Source organism: Ambystoma mexicanum, chromosome 2q (assembly GCF_040938575.1).
Source record: "Ambystoma mexicanum isolate Mex_15411 chromosome 2q, UKY_AmexF1_1, whole genome shotgun sequence".
Lineage (NCBI taxonomy): Eukaryota > Metazoa > Chordata > Amphibia > Caudata > Ambystomatidae > Ambystoma > Ambystoma mexicanum.
Window position 1 is genome coordinate 1,470,619,725 of NC_090924.1, and position 20,126 is coordinate 1,470,639,850.

Below are 20,126 nucleotides of genomic sequence, written 5' to 3' on the forward strand. Positions count from 1 at the left end.
ACCAATGACAGATGAACTGGTGGACAAACTTGGTTCAGCCAAGTACCTCAGTACATTTGATCTCACTTCAGGATATTGGCAAATAGCACTGACAGACTATGCCAAGGAAAAAACTGCATTCTCAACCCCAGCATGCCACTACCAGTTTAAGGTAATGCCTTTTGGACTAAAGAATGCACCCGCTACATTTCAAAGGATGGATAATCAAGTTCTGAATGGGATGGATGACTTCTGCATACTTGGATGACATTACAGTGTTCAGCCCTACTTGGAAAGAGCATGTTGACCGCTTAGGATATGTTTTGCAGGCTCTTGAGCAGGCCTATCTGACCATAAAGGCAAGTAAGTGTCAAATTGGTCAGAGCAAAGTGGTATACCTTGGACAAGAGGTAGGAGGAGGTGAAATCAGGCAATTGCCTAGCAAAGTAAAAGCTGTACAAAGCTGGGCCACCCCTAATACTCAAACCTAGGTGAGAGCCTTCCTAGGCCTCACTGGTTACTACAGTAACTTCATAGAGAACTATGGGACCATAGCTTCTCCCTTGAATGTAGTCCCCTCACCCAAATTTCCTACGAAGGTCAGATGGAATGAGGAGTGCACTCAAGCATTTGAAGGCCTAAAGAAAGCCCTTTGTCAAGCTCCTGTCCTAAGAGCTCCTGACTGTAACCAACTCTTCATTGTGCAGTCAGATGCTTCAAGTACAGATATAGGTGCAGTTCTGAGTCAGCTGGATGAGAAAGGTAGGGAGCACCACATTTGCTTCCTCAGCAGGAACCTGAAGGAACCTGAGACAAGGTAGGCAACCATTGAAGGAAGATGTTTTTCTATTGTGTGGTCATTGAAGAAGTTTAGGCCATACTTGTATGGATCTACTTTTGTGATTCAGACTGACCACCAACCCTTGAGATGGTTCATGCAAATGAAAGGGGCAAACCCTAAACTACTGAGATGGTCCATCAGCCTGCGAGGGTTTGATTTTACCATGGGACACAGGTCTGGGTGTCACCACCAAAATGCTGATGGTCTCTCCAGGATGTTTGACCGACTTGAGTAAGGAGATGTATCCAGGAGTGGATTAAACCCTCCTGTCCCTTAATGTGGGGGGGACGAGTGTTAGTGAGAATTCTCAAGAATGTGCTAATTCCCCTTACCTTTTGAGACCCCCAGCAACTTTGCTGGATTTCTAGAATTTAATTTTTTACCTGGGAAGAGTGTGAGCCTTTTTCCCCACTCTTACATGTATTTTGATGTGTGTTTTACTTTTGTGTTCTGTGGAAATGGAGTTTTAGAACAACTCCATAGGCATCATCTTTTTCTGTGTGTCTTCAGTGCAGTGGCACAGGGGTGTCTTTCAAGACTCCAAGGTGTAAATACCTTCTCTGGGACTGACTACTGTCTCCCAGAGCATGTAAAGTTAAATTGACTTTACTAGTATATTTAAATGTACTGACCCAGCACACCCTAACTTCCTATAGAGTGCTGGAGGGGTTGCCTAGCTTCCCCTGAGTCAAAACACTAATGTAACAGTCAAATGTTACCCTTTCCCACTTTAAATGGCTGGTGGCAGTGGTTTAGATCAAACTAACATGATTTCTCCCGACCGCAAACAACGGTAGCTAAAAATCGGGTCAGCCATGTTTTTCAATATGGCGCCCAAGACCTATCTGTAAAAACAGACTCTGGTCAACCTTTTTCACCATTTGTTTTTGGAAAGGTCCTTCTTGTGTTTTTCTCTGCGCGCCAAACCAGGTTTGGTCCCTTTGTTCATTGGTTAAAGCATTCACATCATGAATGTGGATGGGCTCTGTGCTCTGTGAATAACCACTCAGCTTTTCATGCTTGCTAATGTCAGCATTGACAGCATTAGCAAGGAGGCAACATTTATATCATGCTGCTCAAGCCCTCAGGAGTGGTGTTTCTATTAGTATCGGGTTGCAAAGCCCCATGCTTTCCCTGTTGCAGCATGTGTGCAGCACGTGTGCTGGGATATGCTGATCCATGTTGAAGTTACTTAAATCAGGTGATAAAACATTGAGGCAAATTCTTGACTAAAGGGCACGTGCCGAGCAAGATAAAATAATGTGCTCTTTGCAGCAAGTAATGCAGCTTTGGCATGTTGTAAATAAAGGGGAGTGGGGATATATTACTCTTTGTTTTATTTTATATCGTATAAAGCGTGTTTTTAGCTCGAGAAGTGGAGCGCTGTACAGAGTGTGGGTAGCAATCATTAGGGCTGGCACCTTTTAACAGTTGCGTAGTACGGTGTGTTGAGGTCCGTGTATCGGTATGCGCGTCTGTTGGATTTAGTCCTTGGTCAGCTGCTGTTGAAAGAGCCATAATTTGTATATATCGGCCACGTGACTGATGTGATTCCATTAACAGACATCTGTAGAGTCAAGAAGTGATTGATTATAGGACATGGATCAGCAGGGAGAGGAATGAGTGAACATATCAGCACCTGGACAAATACCATCTTAAACATTTAATCATATTCTCATTTTTGAGTCTACCACAAAAGCATGTTCTCCAGGACACAGGAGTTGTATTTTCCACTTTTTTCATATTAGTCAGTGTATCAAATGTTATCACCTACCACTAAAGTGAGTTATTTCTCCATCAGGGCATGGGGAGCAGTCATAGCAGCAGATTGGCCGATACTTCTGAAGGACCTTCCGGAATCCAGGAGGACAGCTCTCACTGCACACAGAGCGAGGAATCTTAGGAGAGAATATGAAAGACACACGTGAGGATAAACACAGAGTGAGTGGTCTGAGTAGGAGATGATGGTGAACACATCTGATTATAATAATATGAGGGGTCTGAGGAGGAGAAGATAGAGAACATGTGATAATAACACAGAGCAGGGAATTAGTGGAAGGGGAGATGGGATACATCAGATAATGACGCAGAGCAAGGAATCTGAGGAGGAGAAGATGGAGGACACGGCTGATAATCACACAGAGCAGTGGACTGAGGAGCAAGCAATGGGATAATCAGTTGATGGTATCATCCAGAGGAAAGGAAGGAGGACTCAGATGATAACACAGCTAATAAAAACATACAGCAATGGGACTGAGGAGGATAAAATGGAGGACAAAGGTAATGATACCAAAGAGAGTATGATCTGATGAGTACGTGATGGAGGACCAGATGCATATAATGTGGAGGAGAAGATAAGGGACCCAGGTGATAATAATGAGCTAGTGGTATGGGCTGGGGTCATGGAGGATAAAGCTCATAATACCACAAAGTGTGAGGTCTGAGGTGGACGTGATGGAGGACCAGATGCATATAATGTGGAGGAGAAGATATGGGACCCAGGTGATAATCACACTGAGCTAGTGGTATGGGACAGGGGCCTGGAGGATAAAACTCATAATACCACAGAGTGTGGGGTATGGGGAGGAAGTGATGGAGGGCACAGATGCATATAATGCTGGGTATAAGATAAGGGACCCAGGTGATAATCACACTGAGCTAGTGTTATGGGCAAGGGGCATGGAGGATAAAGCTCATAATACCACAGAGTGTGGGGTCTGAGGAGGAAGTGATGGAGGACACAGATGCATATAATGCGGAGGAGTAGATAAGGGACCCAGGTGATAATCACACTGAGCTAGTGGTATGGGACAGGGGCCTGGAGGATAACGCTCATAATACCAAAGAGTGTGGGGTCTGGGGAGGAAGTGATGGAGGGCACAGATGCATATAATGCTGGGTATAAGATAAGGGACCCAGGTGATAATCACACTGAGCTATTGGTATGGGCCAGGGGCATGGAGGATACAGCTCATAATATCACAGCGTGTGAGGTCTGAGGAGGACGTGATGGAGGACCAGATGCATATAATGTGGAGAAGATAAGGGACCCAGGTGATAATCACAATGAGCTACTGGTAAGGGCTGGGGGCATGTAGGATAAAGCTCATAATACCACAGAGTGTGTGGTCTGGGGAGGAAGTGATGGAGGACACAGATGCATATAATTCAGGGTATAAAATAAGGGGCCCAGGCAATAATAACAATGAGCTGGCGGTATGGGCTGGAGGCCTGGAGGATAAAGTTCCTAATACCACAAAGTGTGTGGTCTGGGGAGGAAGTGATGGAGGGCACAGATGCATATAATGCGGAGGAGAAGATAAGGGACCCAGGTGATAATAACAATGAGCCAGTGTTATGGGCAAGGGGCATGAAGGATGAAGCTTCTAATACCACAGAGTGTTGGGTCTGAGGAGGAAGTGATGGAGGACACAGATGCATATAATGCGGAGGAGAAGATAAGGGACCCAGGTGATAATAACAATGAGCTAGTGGTATGGGCCGGGGGCATGTAGGATAAAGCTCATAATACCACAGAGTGTGTGGTCTGGGGAGGAAGTGATGGAGGGCACAGATGCATATAATGCGGAGGAGAAGATAAGGGACCCAGGTGATAATAACAATGAGCCAGTGTTATGGGCAAGGGGCATGAAGGATGAAGCTTCTAATACCACAGAGTGTGGGGTCTGAGGAGGAAGTGATGGAGGACACATGCATATAATGTAGAGGAGCAGATAAGGGGTCCAGGTGATAATAACACTGAGCTAGTGGCATGAGGAGGAAGTGATGTAGGACTCAGATGCATATAATGCAGAGAAGAAGGTAAGGGGACCAAGTGATAATAACACTGAGCTAGTGGTATGGGCTGGGGGCCTGGAGGTTGAAGCTCATAATACCACAGAGTGTGGGGTCTGAGGAGGATGTGATGGAGGACACAGTTGCATATATTGCAGAGGAGTAGATAAGCGACCCAGGTGATAATAACAATGAGCCAGTGGTATGGGCTGGGGGCCTGAAGGATAAAGCTCATAATACCACAGCGTGTGAGGTCTGAGGAGGACGTAATGGAGGACCAGATGCATATAATGTGGAGGAGAAGATAAGGGACCCAGGTGATAATCACAATGAGCCAGTGGTAAGGGCTGGGGGCCTGGAGGTTGAAGCTCATAATACCACAGAGTGTGGGGTCTGAGGATGAAGTGATGGAGGACACAGATGCATATAATGCAGGGTATAAGATAAGGGGCCAAGGCGATAACAATTAGCTAGTGGTATGGGCTGGGGGCCTGGAGGATAAAGCTTATAATACCACAGAGTGTAGGGACTGAGGAGGAAGTGATGGATGACACAGATGCATATAATGCAGAGGAGAAGATAAGAGACCCATGTGACAATAACAATGAGATGGGGAATGGGACGGGGAATGGAGGATAAAGCTCATAATACCACAGGGTGTGGGGTCTGAGTGTGAAAACAAAGAGAAAATATAGAGGCTGAGTACCCCAAAAGGAAATACACCGAACACAGGTTACAAAGGAACATACAAAGATCTTTAATGTATACTGAACAGTTTCAAAGGACAAAGTAACAGATAGCTATCGGCCCTCAGTACAACACAGCGAACTCCAGCATGGTTCGGTGTGCTCAGCGATTGGGACTGTACATTAGAATTAGACACACTTTTATACCCTTTGCAAACATGATGTCCAACCCTACTGTGGGTTAATATTCCTCTAATACATTACTGATCTAGGGTTCATGCCGAATTCATACATCTATATGCTTAGTGTTTGCCTTTAATGCATTTGCCAACAAGTCTACACGGTAACAGTGTATTGTAGGTTTCCTCATAGAGTCTTCTCAAACATTAATACATTGTAGTTAAACAAGTGTTCTCAGTTCAGTATTCAGATACATTGTTCTTAACATATGCTCGCGGATTATTTCATTGGCATGAGTAATCCTTTACACACAGGTCAGCGAAGGACAAGGTCTCAGTTCACGACCCCAACAAGTGGCCTGCAGGCAAGTTACTGTTATGAAGTTGTTCTTGATGGTCGTGAAGTTTAATAATGCCTCCGTCCCCAAGTACCACACAGACAACGAGATATTCAGGTCCTGTGCGGTCTTTGAGGCCACAGGATGTTTTTGTGAGCCGTCAGGTCTGGAACCGGGAGATGCCAGAAGGACCCCTTGAACGCTGTAAGGCAATGAGTGGTTATCAAACAATGTGCGTGTAATACAAGGAATACCCAGCAAGAAAAGCAGAACACTGCTTACCTAAGATTATAGGAAGTGTCACCCTGTGGAAAGGATAGTAGGGCCCGGGACGGGGCTTGATGAACTTCCAATAGCAGAGGGTCAGGGGGGTGTTTGAGACTCTGTAGATGGACGCACAATGTGGCTTGAGGCCGTCCGGGTTGTGCAACCAGGCGAGCGCCTACAAGAGGCCAGTGGCCAAAGTACCAAATCAAAACTAAATCATAAGGCAGTCCATTTCGTAATCCAAGGTCGTAACAATGTGCAAAGCCAAGGTTCAAATTGCCATGGGGTAGACAGAGCAATCCAGAAACAAATCCGAGGTTGTAGTAGTGTGCAAAGCCAAGTTCAAGGTGCCAGGGGGTAGACAAAGCAATCCAGAAACAAATCTGAGGTCGTAGCAAAAATCCGAGGTCGTAGTAGCAAGGTTCAAAACAAGGGAACAAGAGCCGTACAGTACTGACAGAGATCAGCTGTGAAGCAACGCTTCCGTGTTCCTGGACGCCTTTTGAATCATCGGGAAAGACACGTGATGCGTTGGACTGTCACATGATGCAGAAGCGTTGACGCTACGTGACTCTTTGCCGTGCTAGCCCCCTCACGTGATGCGTGATTGTGTTGGCCCCGTCACATGATGCAAGGTCCTCCGTGAACGATGTGGATTGTTGCGGGCTGCCAGCGGGAGTCTCCATTGTAATTGCCAGCGATGGGAAGGTCGATAAAGCCCTGGTCCAAAGTGTGTCCTGGTATTGCGGGTGAGGGGATGCAGTCTCCGACTGCCAGAATGCACATGCGAGATCCCCTAATGGTGTTTGGCAGGGGCCGGGCGTGCGGGGTAAGCAGGGAGAGGGTGTGCGGTGGAAAGCGTGACAGTTACATATTAGTTGTATGCCGAGGTCAAGATGGCCATGTTGTATTTCGGAATGATATCGTCCACCATTTTAACTCACAGAGTGACTTTACAGAGAGAGCCTAAAATGGCGGATTGACCTAAAATGGCGGCTTCCATTGATTCTAAGGTCAGGACCTTGCAACACGGATTTCTTTGCAAGTGGCTTACAAGCAGCTTGGCGTAGGCCAATATACATATATTCATTGCAATAGGAGGCTCGATATAATTTCCCGTTTGACAAACCCTCCTTTTGGCCTATGCCAAGTGCTAAACTACTTCTGATCTCCTTGCAAACAACTCCATGCATCGGTGTCCATGCACCCTGAATCGCTGTCAGAAATATCTATTGGCATCAGATCATTTGCTAAAATAACTCTTAAAACATATTCCTTGGAGATTTTATCTGGGGCATAGACTTTATGTCCTATTGTACCTATCGCCTGTGCACAACATCCCCCTAGCATCAAACATATACTAGGTAAACACTGGATACAACAACAAAGGAACAACAGAATTCACAAAATGATCAGTAAGACCGAAAGTACCTTCCAACCCCAAGACCGCAAGAAGTCCCAGAACCAAGCACTAAGATCCCAGTTTCCCTCGGGAACATGCACTTCTGAACTAAGTACATGCAGATTCTGTATTGCTTTGAAGATAGTTGGGGAGGAATCTGGCACGAAAACACAGCAAGCGGACCCCACTAATTTACACACTCCACCACTTTCAGCCAAAATGACATCTAATGCCATCCGGTTCTGGAGCACTACTAGTCTTATCGCTTTCTGTTCTAATGTCATATTATAGAGTATGTCCGTGGTCCGGTTGATGGTTCTCTAGTACTCTCGCTAGTCTTCTGATATCTTCGGAATTCGCTATCTGCCCCCAAAATGGCATAAATGATTTTGCTACATCTCCCAAGACCTGTTCTGGAGTGTCACCATTCTCGTCCCGCCATGGACGAGCCTTTGAATGCTCTACTGTACTAGCTCTGAACACCCTGGGCAACAGGATCCCTAAATAACAGGTTCCCTGCCAATCCCTGGGTAACCATGGAAATGCTACATTACCGCAAAGTAGACAGGTTTGCCTACATACAAAGGTCTGTCTTCCCCAGTCAAGTTTACAACATTGGCACAACCTTTAAAATCTCCCATTGACTGAGTACCATTCCTCTGTATGCAGAAAGCAACTAAATCGGGGCTATGGTTAACAGTGTAAGAAGGAGGCATGGCATCCTTATTGCCTATCGGAGCCATCTTGAAGGAAATCAAAGATTGAAAGTGACGAGACAGTCTATCAGAAGGCCTAATAGAAGCAATGTTGGGCTTACTCCTATTGGCGAAAAGCGAGCATCCCAGGTGAGTCAGAACACGTTTCTCAAACGTATTCAAATTAGTGCCATCAAAGTTCCCCGAGATGCTATCATTCCAACGGCCAAAGTACAGTGCTCTAAGAGAAGCATAACAAGCATTTGTCAAAGGTAAAGGGTGAATATACCAAACTAGCCCCTTATCCCCGTGTTTCGGTAAATGCGAACAGACCCAACAGTTGGAGCTATTAAAAATGGAATGCGTAGCATTCATGATAAGTAACAGAGTGTTGTTATGATACCTTTGTCTATGCTGGGAGTCCCCAGGGGACCGAGTATGCAAATGTACGAAGGGAGTAGAAACAGTGGGTACATTTTCAGTCAGTAACAAGGACTCTAAAGGATGAGTTTCATCGAGGTACCATAGGCCTAAAACAGTGACTATTATAAAACCAAATATTATTATAAAAACACAGCAATACGTTTTTGGGGACAATTGCTTTGTCCCTTATCCCGGCTGGTCACAAAATCATTTACAAGTCCCATACGAGCGGTAGCGGTGGCAGGCATTACAGTTTTCAAACAGAAACCCCCAATGTTTGTTACTGGCGACCTCCTGGCCGCGCGACTTCTTAGTCCTTCCACAACCCTAGCCAACAGAATCCCCTTTTCTCAAACAATTATTTGGGCAAAAAGCAAGCCCTCAATGATTCTTTTCCTTCTCCGAATGCACAGCCATACCATGCCATACCATGCCGTAAGTCTATTTCCTTGGACGCAGATTGTACCTTGCTTTTCCCAGTACTGATTGATAAAGAAACAATGTGTCGTCACTTCTGAACGACAGTTTCCGGTTTCCAGTTTCCGGAAGCAAAAGTTTTGGAGAGTGTGGAGACAGAATGACGGGTTTCCCAAGCCTCACGGGCTCTGAGAGATTCTCTGATGCACTCTCAGCGCTATTTACTGCTTTGGGATCGTTGGTTGCAGCGTTAGCGAGGGGTTCTGTTTCTTCGGTATCGTGTGGCACTGGGTGAGGAAGTTTCTTGAGGTGCGATGCATAGATCCAATGTTTTCTTCCTGAGACATGCACTGCCGTTTGTGTGACCAGCAGGACCTGGAATGGGCCCCGCCAACGAGGTGCAAGGCAGGAAGAACGCTCAAATGCCTTGGTAAGCACCCAGTCCCCAGGCCGATGCTGTGGCCCGGGCCCTCGTATCGCAAAGGTAACCCCTCTTGCACCTGGTGATGAATCAAATACAGGTTTTTAGTCAAGTGGCTGCAATAATCAGAAGGAAGTACATTTTCAACATTTTTCAAGGATCTACATTTAGGAAGATTCCAGATATTGGTAGGTATACCCATTACCACCTCAAATGGAGAGAGCCCAGTCTTAGTTTGAGGGGTTGTACGCATTGCTAGTAACACGATCGGTAAGGCGACCGGCCATTTTAATTTAGTGCCGGCACACGTCTTAGCAAGCTTGTTCTTGATGATGCCGTTGTGTCTTTCTACTAGTCCGGCGCTCTGAGCGTGTCTGGCCGAATGGAACCATTTGTCGATCTGTAATACCGCACATATCTGCAGAATTACAGCAGTGACAAAATGTAGACCATTGCCCGACCAGATGACTCTTGGTAGTCAGAACCGAGGAAAATATTCCTTTAACATGGTTTTCACAGTAGTCAATGCTGTAGCATCTTTGACAGGGACAGCCTCGACCCATTTACTAAAAGCACAGATGACAACTAACACATACTTCATATTGTTACAATGTTCCATCTCAATAAAAATAGAAGTAAATGACTTCGAAGGGGACAGAAGGTGGCCCAAAACTTCCTCTTGGAGTTGATGTCCCCTTTCCCACATTGTGTTGTAGGCAAATCATGCAGTCCTGAACATAGCGTTGGGCAATTTTCGAAATTTTGTCATTTGCCCAAACTTTCTCTAACATTTTCGTAACCTTCTGGGCACATATATGTGTAGGGCCATGGGCCATAACGACCATCATCATCACATAAGCGTCAGGGAGTAGCCATTTCCCTTCAACTATGTCCACCCAACACCCATCATCGTCAAGTTTCCCCAAGCCTTCAGCCCACCTCTTGGATTCTTCTAACGTGGCATCAGCTTGGATATCCCCTACATACCCAACACCTTCGTCCATTGCATATGCATTTACAGTCTCCCTTGAAACATACATCTCCATAAAGAGATCGGTGGCAGTTTGTCTAGCTATCTGATCAGCGAACGCATTCCCTTTTCCTATATCATCTATAATCTTTCAATGGGCCGCGCATTTCACGACAGCTAATTGAGTAGGTAGCGCAAGCGCTGAGAGCAGTTGTACTATTAGGGAGCCATGTTGGATCTTTGTGCCATGCGAAGTTAAGAACCCTCTCTCTGACCAAAGTCTCCCAAACTTGTGAGCCACCCCAAAGACATACTGACCTTCAGTATATATGTTTACTGTAAGCCCTTCGAAAGTACACAAGCTCGGGTCAATGCTATAATCTCTGCGGCCTGTGCGGAGTTATGCATGATTCTCTTGGTTTCCATGACCGTGCTCAATGTGGTGATTGCATAAGCAGCTGTGGATGTACCATCCGGAAGTTTGAAGCAGGAGCCATCACAAAACAGCTCTCCTTGTGAATTGTTCAAAGGAGTGTCTTTTAGATCAATTCTACCCTTTGTCTCTTGTTCGGTAGTATACAGTCATGTGACTCTTCATCATTACAAGCAGTATCTTGCGGGAAAAGTAAGAATTCAGCCGGATTAAGAACACAATACCTCTTAATTTGGATGTGAGGAGTAAACAAGATCAATTCATATCTCGTCAACCGTGCGGAAGTGAGGTGTTGCGTTTGGGTTCTGTTCAGTAGAACATCTACAGAGTGAGGCACCTTCAGGGTTAGATCATGGCCTAGGACCATTCCCTCACTCTGTTTTACAGACGCAGCAGCAGCGACAGCTCACAAACATCTTGGCAAAGCACATGCTACAGGATCAAGGGCGGAAGAAAAGTAACCGCACTGCCTATTCTTCCCTTCATGTTCCTGCGTTAATACAGCCAAAGCACATCCATCACATTCATGCACAAACAACACAAAGGCCTTTTCATAGTTTGGTGTGCCCAAAACTGGTGCAGAGCATAATGCAGTCTTGAGCAGATCAAATGATTGCTGGTGTTCCGTGTTCCACGGCAATGGCGAAGAAAAGCCCTTCTTCGTCAATGCCAACATCGGTTTAATCACTAGTGAGAAGTTTGGGATCCACAACCTACAGTAAGAAGCCATACCTATCAAGGCTCTAACTTCCTTCTGTGTATTTGGGACAGACATGCCAGAAATGTGTATTATGTTTTCAGGTGTCAATCTTCTTCCCTCCTTTGACAGGAAATAGCCTAAATAAGCGACCTCCTGACAACAGTATTGAAACTTTTTAAGCGAAGCTTTGTGATCATGTTTAGCTAGATGAATAAGCAACAACACAGTGCCCTCCTTACAAGCACTCTCGGAATCTGCAGCTAAAAGCAAGTCATCAACATACTGAAGCAATGTAAAAGTAGAGGGCAATTCAAGAGTATCAAGCTGTTCTTTCAAAGCCCTACTGTAGATGCTAGGGCTCTCTGTGTAAACCAGCGTCCCACTAAGGTGAACGCGAACAAGTATCTACTGTCCTTGTGTATAGGAATACTAAAGAAAGCATTCTTCAGATCCACAACACTAAAGTAAGTAGCTGTAGCTAGAATCATGGTTAATATTGTAATCACATCAGGCACAATTGGAAATTGCGTAGCAACAACTTTATTAATGGCACGTAAATCAATTATGAAACAGAATGGAATTGCATTATCGCCTTTTTTGTACACGGGTAAAATCGGACTATTGCACAAAGTACCTGAAATTTCCTCAATCACCCCGCAATGCACAAAATCGGAAACAATGCATTTCAAAACTTCCTCGCCCTCAACTGAAATCTTATACTGTGGAATGCGTGGCAGCTCAATTCCATGTTTCAAGACTATTTTAACAGGCTCAATCTGTAAAACACCAACATCATTGTCGTCAATTGCCCATAAGCACTCTGGTACATCAATGAATTCTGGCGGCAAAAGTCTGGTTAGGAATTGAGAGACAGAAAGTTGCTGTGGTTAAATCGTCAAACACACTTGTCAGAAGAACAATGAATTACCACATTTAATTCCTTCAACAGATTCAACCCCAGCAAATTCTCTCCACAATTGGAAGTCAACAGAAAAGGACAGTGGTCCGTAAAGGGACCCAAAGAAATAGGTAACAGCAAAGAAACTGGACAAACAACTGGTGTGCCTGAAAACCCTACAGAAACATTGGTTTGCCCTGACAGTGGAATGTTTGGAACCCGAGAATGATCAATGGAACACGTCTGTGCTCCAGTATCTATCAAAAGCAGATGTTTCCTATTTCCCACTACCATTTCAACGTAGGTCTCTTTCTGATTAAGGGGAACAGGTGTAGGTTCCAAACCCTGCTTCGGGAAATCCTTACGAAACAGAATGTCATCAAAAGGAAGCTCTTCAGATAGATATGCATCAGACGGATGATCAAATATGTTTCTAGTATCCACACTCGGAGTCTGATTATCCTGCGAAAAAGGTTGCTGAGGATCCTGTGCAAACTGACCTCTACCATGGCTCCCTACACCTGGGCGACCTCTGGATCGTCTACCCATATTTCTGAATGTGTTATTCGACCTCTGTCGAAGGACGGGGCATTGTGCACGCCAATGACCCTCTTGTCGACAATAGGCACACTGATTAATGTTCACAGGACCCAAGGGCACATTTTCTTGTGGAACATACTGACCTCTAATCTGTGAACTACCCCCTCTGGGACCTCTAACAATTTGCTGTAATAATACTTTAGTGTTTAAATCACCTCTTTGCTTCTCAACTCTATCTTTTTCATTATTGACACGATTCTCATAGTACTGAGCCATGCGCAGAACTTCTGATTGTCTGATTGGGACTTCGCCTGCCAAGCGCTCTCAGAAGACATAATGTGTGTCTGGATGTCAGGCAGCAATCCACGCACAAATTTGTCCACAAATAATCTTTTCCCAGACTCTGTGCCTAAGTCTTGTCTGCTGAAATCCGAGAATACCTCTTCGAACCGATTAAAGAACTCGGTAGCAGCCTCTGACTTGCCTTGGACACAGGCCGTAAACTTGTCCCAGATAATCCTCTTTTCGGGAATTATAGTTTTCAATTTTGCAATGATTCTATCAGGCAAAGTTAGTATCACCTGGGGCAGTCTCTCACCAGCTGGCCTTTCTCCATCGATTCTAGTTATGTTAGCCCATGTATCTCCCAACCCTGGTACATCGTCTATAGTCCTAACTTGTTTCCACAAATCTACAGGCAGGAGTACAGGAAATAACAAATCAATGTCACCCAGGGTGAATACTGAGGACTGCCAGACAGACTCTATTTCGTTATAGAATCCTGTCGGATTTTTCCTAATGTCAGGAATAGATTGTCTAATAGTGTTCACTTCCTGTCTTGAGAACGGGACGTGAACAAACTGTGATACATAATGTGCAGGAATGTTCACAGCAACTATACCCACTGCAGCATCGGCCGCAATCTCAACCTTCGGGACAAATGTCGGAGGAACCTCTCTCATAGGCAACTGAGAAGTAGGCAACTCCGAACGCTTACTAAGCAACAGAGCTAAGTTGAGCGCTAAAGCAGTCGAAGAAGTGTCAAGTGAAAAAGCTCTCTTATAAATACTCAATAACTCTATGGGACAACTAATCTTTCTCTTCACACAATCATCCTGTAGTTACTCTATCATTACCTGTATCACTTTCCTCTGCATTTCCGGCGTGTACTGACTGTATGTGTCATATACCTCAACTGGAGTTATCGACATATCTGAGATCCATTTAAGCGCGTCATTCGTACAAATTCGTACTTCCTCAGATATCGATTTTTGACAAGGAAGGAACAGTTTCTGTACATACATACTTTCCCCTCGTCATCCTCATCCTGTAACCTTTCCAACTCCTTTCTATACTCAAATATCCTCTCCACGTACTCATTTACTTTCTCCACAGTGTCTCTTGAAAACGCTAAAGTGTTTAGATCCCTTAACCCTTGCGGGAGATCTGTATTATTTAATTTGCCCCACATTACACATAAATGAACCCCTAAACCTTCAATGAAAACATTTTTCTCAGGAAAATTATCCATATTAGAAAGTGTGTCAAAAATGTTAGCTTGATCAACTCTCTCCATACAATGCTTAGCCCATGCAATCAATTCATGTTTCTTTTCTGAAGGTACAGTATTACGAGTGACAACCCTTGACCCTGCACCCTGATCGACTACAAGCGGTACGAGACCACTTGGAAGAGGGGGAGCAGGCACATTTAATGGAGGTACTGATACCGGTGCAATAGGAAGAGGTGGAGGAACAGGTGGAAGAACAACTGGAGAAAGAGGAACATTAGGAGGAGCAGGAACAACAGGCAGAGAAGGAATAGCAGGAATAACAGCAGGAAGAGGCACAACAGCAGGAAGAGGAACATACGGAGGTGGCGCAGTGGCACCAGGTCTTTGCTCATTTAACAATGTGTCAATGAATTCATCAGAAACATGGAAATCTTTAGAAGGATAGATTTTCTGAATGCCAAGTGAGAAAGCCCAATCCATATTCCTAGCTGACTCAGACTGTTTATCTTGGTGATACAACAATGCTTTTTCGGAGTACGTTTTATGACGGCGCGCATGTTTTTCCCTACTCTTAAGTTGCTGTAACGCTTCTTTTTTCCAATTCTGCAAAACATCGAATGCTGCAGGTCTAGCCTTTTTCTTTAATAGAATTGACTCTAAATACTCAATACGAGGGATTTCAAAACTACCCTTGATTGGCCACTGAAGTTTGGAGGCATGTCTGGTTTGTCTGTGCCAAATATCATTAAACACTATACTTCTAATGCCATGCTTACAGTACATAGTACAAGCCGGCGACCCCTCCTGTGGTGCTGGATGGCTAAATTCCGCAGATTGTCTATCGCTGCGGAATAACACCCTGAAGCAGGTAGACAATTTCCCAGGCATATCAAAATATTAGTGCTACCTGGCCAATAATTGTGTCTGCAGATACAATACGCCAAAATCAAATTATCAGGATACTTAAGAATCGGGTCACAACTCACCTGATCAATCCTAAGGAGGTCCGATTGGATTTCAAATTCTTTTTCTAAAAAATACTACCTTGTGTTTGGTGATTTCAGCAAAACTGCCCGCCTCGATAAGTGGACCCTCGTCAAGATGCCGTCTCGGACCACAATATACCTGGGTTTCACTGGTCAAGCTCTGGCGTGACTCTCCTCCTTCCTCTCCAATCAACCCTCCCAGGTCCAACTGGGTTCCTTCCTCTCTGACATTTTTTTCTCTACCTGTGGTGTCCCCCAGGGATCTAACCTGTCCCCCTGGCTTTTCAACCAGTATCTGGCACTTCTTGCTCACCGCATCGCCGCTCTCTGTCCCAACTTTCAGTGCTACGCGGATGATACCGAGCTCAGTTTCAGGCTACCCTCGGCCTTCTCTTCCACTTTCCTCATCTCTGACTGTCTTTCTGCTATCCAGGAATGGTGTGCTGCCAACAACCTCTGCCTTAATGCCAGTAAGACTGAGATTCTACTTATCGGCACACTCACTCCCTCCTTCCGTGCAGCTCTCTGGCCGGCCTCCCTTGGCCCTCTTCCTGCTCCTACCTGCACGGCAAAAAACCTCAGGGTCATCTTCGACTCCACACTCTCCTTCTCTCCTCACATCTCTGACGTCTCTAAGAAGTCACACTACCAGCTACACCTCCTCAGAGGTATCTTTCCTTTTCTCCCCTTTCCCCAGAAGCTCACTGTCTCCAGAGCTCTGGTTCTCTCTAGTCTGGACTACTGTAACAGCCTCTATCTAAGTCTTCCTGTCTCTACTCTCCACCCTTTGCAACTCATCCAGGACAGGACTGCGAGACTTGTCCTTGACCTCAAGCCCAGGGACTGTATCTCTCCAGTACTGAAATCACTACACTGGCTACCAGTGGCTGCAAGGATTAAGTTCAAAACCCTCTGCATTGTCCACAAGGCCTTCTGGGGCATTGGGCCAAAATACCTGCAACTCTCTCTTCCTATATATCTTCCTTCTCGAGCCCTTCGCTCATCCACCCTCTGGAACAGCCTTCCTGCCTCCCTGAAACTTGAGGAGAACCATCTCCAGTTCCGGGAGCACCCCAAAACCTTCCTCTTTGCCTCTGCTTTCTCTCACTCTCTCCCCTGCTAAAATCACTGAACCTGCACTGAATCTGCAACTGGGCCACTCACCGATCTCATGTCCTGGCCCAGCCACTCTTCCTTGCACTGCCTACATGCACTATGGGACTGTCTCTGTATCCCACAGCCCCTGCTCCCGGCACTTACCTTTGCACTTGCCACCAGCTGGCCCTATTATTTATCTTGTATTCTATTAACCATGAACCGCACTTTCCTTGCACTTGCCACCAGCTGGCCCTATTATTTATCTTGTATTTAGAGGCAATTGTTATATCTTAAAAAGTGTTTTGCGATCTTGTAAGAAGTAAGTGTTTAAAAGAAAAAAAAGTTTTCAAAAAGTTTGTAAAAACTGAATGAAAAATATAAAAAATAAAAAAAAAAAAAAAAAAAATAAAAAACTTGTATTCTACTAACCATGTACTGCACTTCCCCTCTCCCCTTCCCCTGCACTTTTCCTAGTCCCCCTACCCTTGCACTTGCACGATCTGAATGACACCTGACCTAGTAGGATCGTTGTCTGTCTCCCTTTGTTCCCCCCTGCCTCGTCGTGCCTTGAAACACTTGTGTATAGGCGTGTTACAAATGCCATATCATATCATATCATATCATATCAAGCTAATCGTCCAGGGATCGGGTCGTGCAGCGCTGCTGAGGTCTGGTAGCCCGTGTCAACCTTCAACAATCTGTCATCAATCTTGAGGGTCCCTATTCGGGCGCCAACTGTGAAAACAAAGAGAAAATATTGAGAAAATATTGAGGCTGAGTACTCCACAAGGAAATACACCGAACACAGGTTACAAAGGAACATACAAAGATCATTAATTTATACTGAACAGTTTCAAAGGACTAAATAATCAGATAGCTATCGGCCCTCAGTACAACACAGCGAACTCCAGCATGGTTCGGTTTGCTCAGCGAGTGGGACTGTACATTAGAATTAGTCGCACTTTTATACCCTTTGTGAACATGATGTCCAACCCTACTGCGGGTTAATATTCCTCTAATACATTACTGATCTAGGGTTCATGCCGAGTTCACACATCTATATGCTTAGGGTTTGCCTTTAATACATTCGCCAACAACTCTACATGGTAACAGTGTATTTTAGGATTCCTCATAGAGTCTTCTCAAACATTAATACAATGTAGTTAAACAAGTGTTCTCAGTTCAGTATTTGGATACATTGTTCTTAACATATGCTCGGAGATTAGTTTCATTGGCACGAGTAATCCGTTACACACAGGTCAGTGAAGGACAAGGTCTCAGTTCAAGACCCCAACAAGTGGCCTGCAGGCAAGTTATATATTAGTTCAACGCAGAGGTCAAGACGGCCATGTTGTATTTCGGAATGGCATTGTCCACCATTTTAACTCACAGGGTGACTTTACAGAGAGAACCTTAAATGGCAGATTGACCTAAAATCTAAAATGGCGGTTTACATTAATTCTAAGGTCTGGACCTTGCAACACGGATTTCTTCGCAAGTGGCTTACAAGCAGCTTGGCGTAGGCCAATATACATATATTCATTGCAATAGGTGGCACGATATAATTTCACGTTTGACATGAGGAGGAAGTGATGAAGAACACAGATGCATATAATGCGGAGGAGAAGATAAGGGACCCATGTGATAATCACACTGAGCTAGTGATATTGGCCGGGGGCATGGAGGATGAAGCTCATAATACCACAGAGTGTGTGGTCTGAGGAGGAAGTGTTAGGCAGAAACCTGTGCAGTTCCCTTAGGGACCACTGCAAAAGATTTAAGACTAGAGGTGTTCGCAGTAAACCCACTTGGTAGCAGTCTGTACCACCCAGATTTACCTGGTAGCTGTGGCTGAGCAGTCAGACTTCCCTCAAGAAGAGTTAGGCAGTATGCAAAGTATACACAATAGGCACTCAGATACAGTAATACAAGCAAACACTGACCAGAGCTTTGGTATCAAAGTATATAATTATTTATTTATAAACACACAGTTGAAACACTCCAGCACTCTTATTGTAAAATATTCTAAACACAGTTACTATTATGATATATACACCCCTTTTTTCCCTTATTAGAAAATCACAGTAAGACACCACTTATTTTCATACAGAGGTGAGCGCTTAACTAGATTGCACTCTACTAAGGTTGTGAAAAAGGGAGGGAAAAAGACAGAATATGCAGGGTTACACCACTCTACGATTCTAGAACACTATTAGCAAGGCAGAGAGCAAAAAGTCACTGGTGAGCCAAAGTCCAAAGGCTGGGCCCACTCTTAGAGAGAGCAGAGCACAAATGCGCCCAAGATCACACAGTTACACTAGGCTTAGAAAGTCTTGCAGAGGGTTCAGAAAAGAGTTTAGAGAGGCTTAGAAAAGTTTAGCTAAGGTGTCACAGGCTAACCCAGGTTCGAAAGCCGGGGGCTAAATCTACCCCGTACAGTCGGTTGCAAGGGAAGCCAGGCGGGACACGGTACCTTAAATGGGAAGGATCCTCCAGCGGTGGCAGTTGTTCCTGGTAGTGGTTGCAAGTTGCGTCGTCCTCCAGGGGAAGAGAAGATCTCGACGTGGAGGAAAGATGCAGGTCGTTGCGCTACCAGGGCAGAAACCAGCCGCGGAGTTTTCCAGTAAAAGGTGGTACCTTTATCTCGTGGTCGTGGTAAAACGTGGTATCCCGGTTGCCGTGGTGCTTAGCACGGGCAAGGCGGCCATGAGATACGTCGGGAAAGCAAAAAGACGGTGAAACTGGTTATCCCCACCAGTCAAAGGAAGAAGACTCTCCGGTGGGAGATCTCCTCTGTCGTTGGGAAAAGTGGTGAGGCAGTCCAGCACGGCTCCACCGGTGGTGGTGTCGTGGCAGGTCAGCTCAGCTTCTCCCTCGTCGGATTCTTAGGTCCTGTGGCGACTTCTGAAGTTCCAGTCCCCAAAGCCCTGCTTTTATGCAGCAAACCCCTATTCACTCAGCCTAGCTGTCACTCAAACATGCTAAATTGTGAGCCGGCCGGCTCACCACTTGGGCCAATCAGGACGGAGTGCGACTTGAGTTGCCTAGACAACTCAGTCCAGGGTGCCTAAATTCCCCTCCACCCCTCCTAAGTACCCCAGACATAGTGGCACCACTTTGGAGGGCTTCTGTGGAGGAGCCCGCCAAAAAGTGGAACAAAGGGCTCGACTTGGGTTGGAGTCACAGAAGAGAACACAAACGCCATTTTAGAATCAAGTTTTGGCAAAAAATACCAACCGGAGAATTAATATTAATTAAATAAACCGGCGGTATGTTCGAGGCTACCTTAAATAATTAAATAAAGATAGTAGCCTAAAACAATGGGAAATCCCATAGGAAAATATTCGCGGTTGAATATAAAAAGTAGTATCCACTGCCACCAGCCAAAACTCGATCAGGGGGGACGGAGACGTGCCCCCTCGACTAACAGACCCTGGGTCAATCGAATTGCCCCAGCCAGTACGTCCACAATATGATGGTTGGTACTGGTTCTGTTCAGAATTTAAGACTAGTAAAGTCAATGGTGACTTTACATGCCCTGGGAG

The 20,126-nt window shown here is 45.2% G+C and overlaps 1 protein-coding gene across 1 annotated transcript in view; it reads right to left on the reverse strand.

Moving 5' to 3' along the window:
* LOC138568897 (vomeronasal type-2 receptor 26-like) overlaps positions 1–20,126 on the reverse strand; it is a 65,293-nt gene that overhangs the window by 29,680 nt on the left and 15,487 nt on the right. Inside the window, exon 2 of the mRNA XM_069646677.1 lies at positions 2,595–2,718. Coding sequence (XP_069502778.1) covers positions 2,595–2,718 — 124 coding nt within the window. The remainder of the gene's footprint in view (positions 1–2,594; positions 2,719–20,126) is intronic.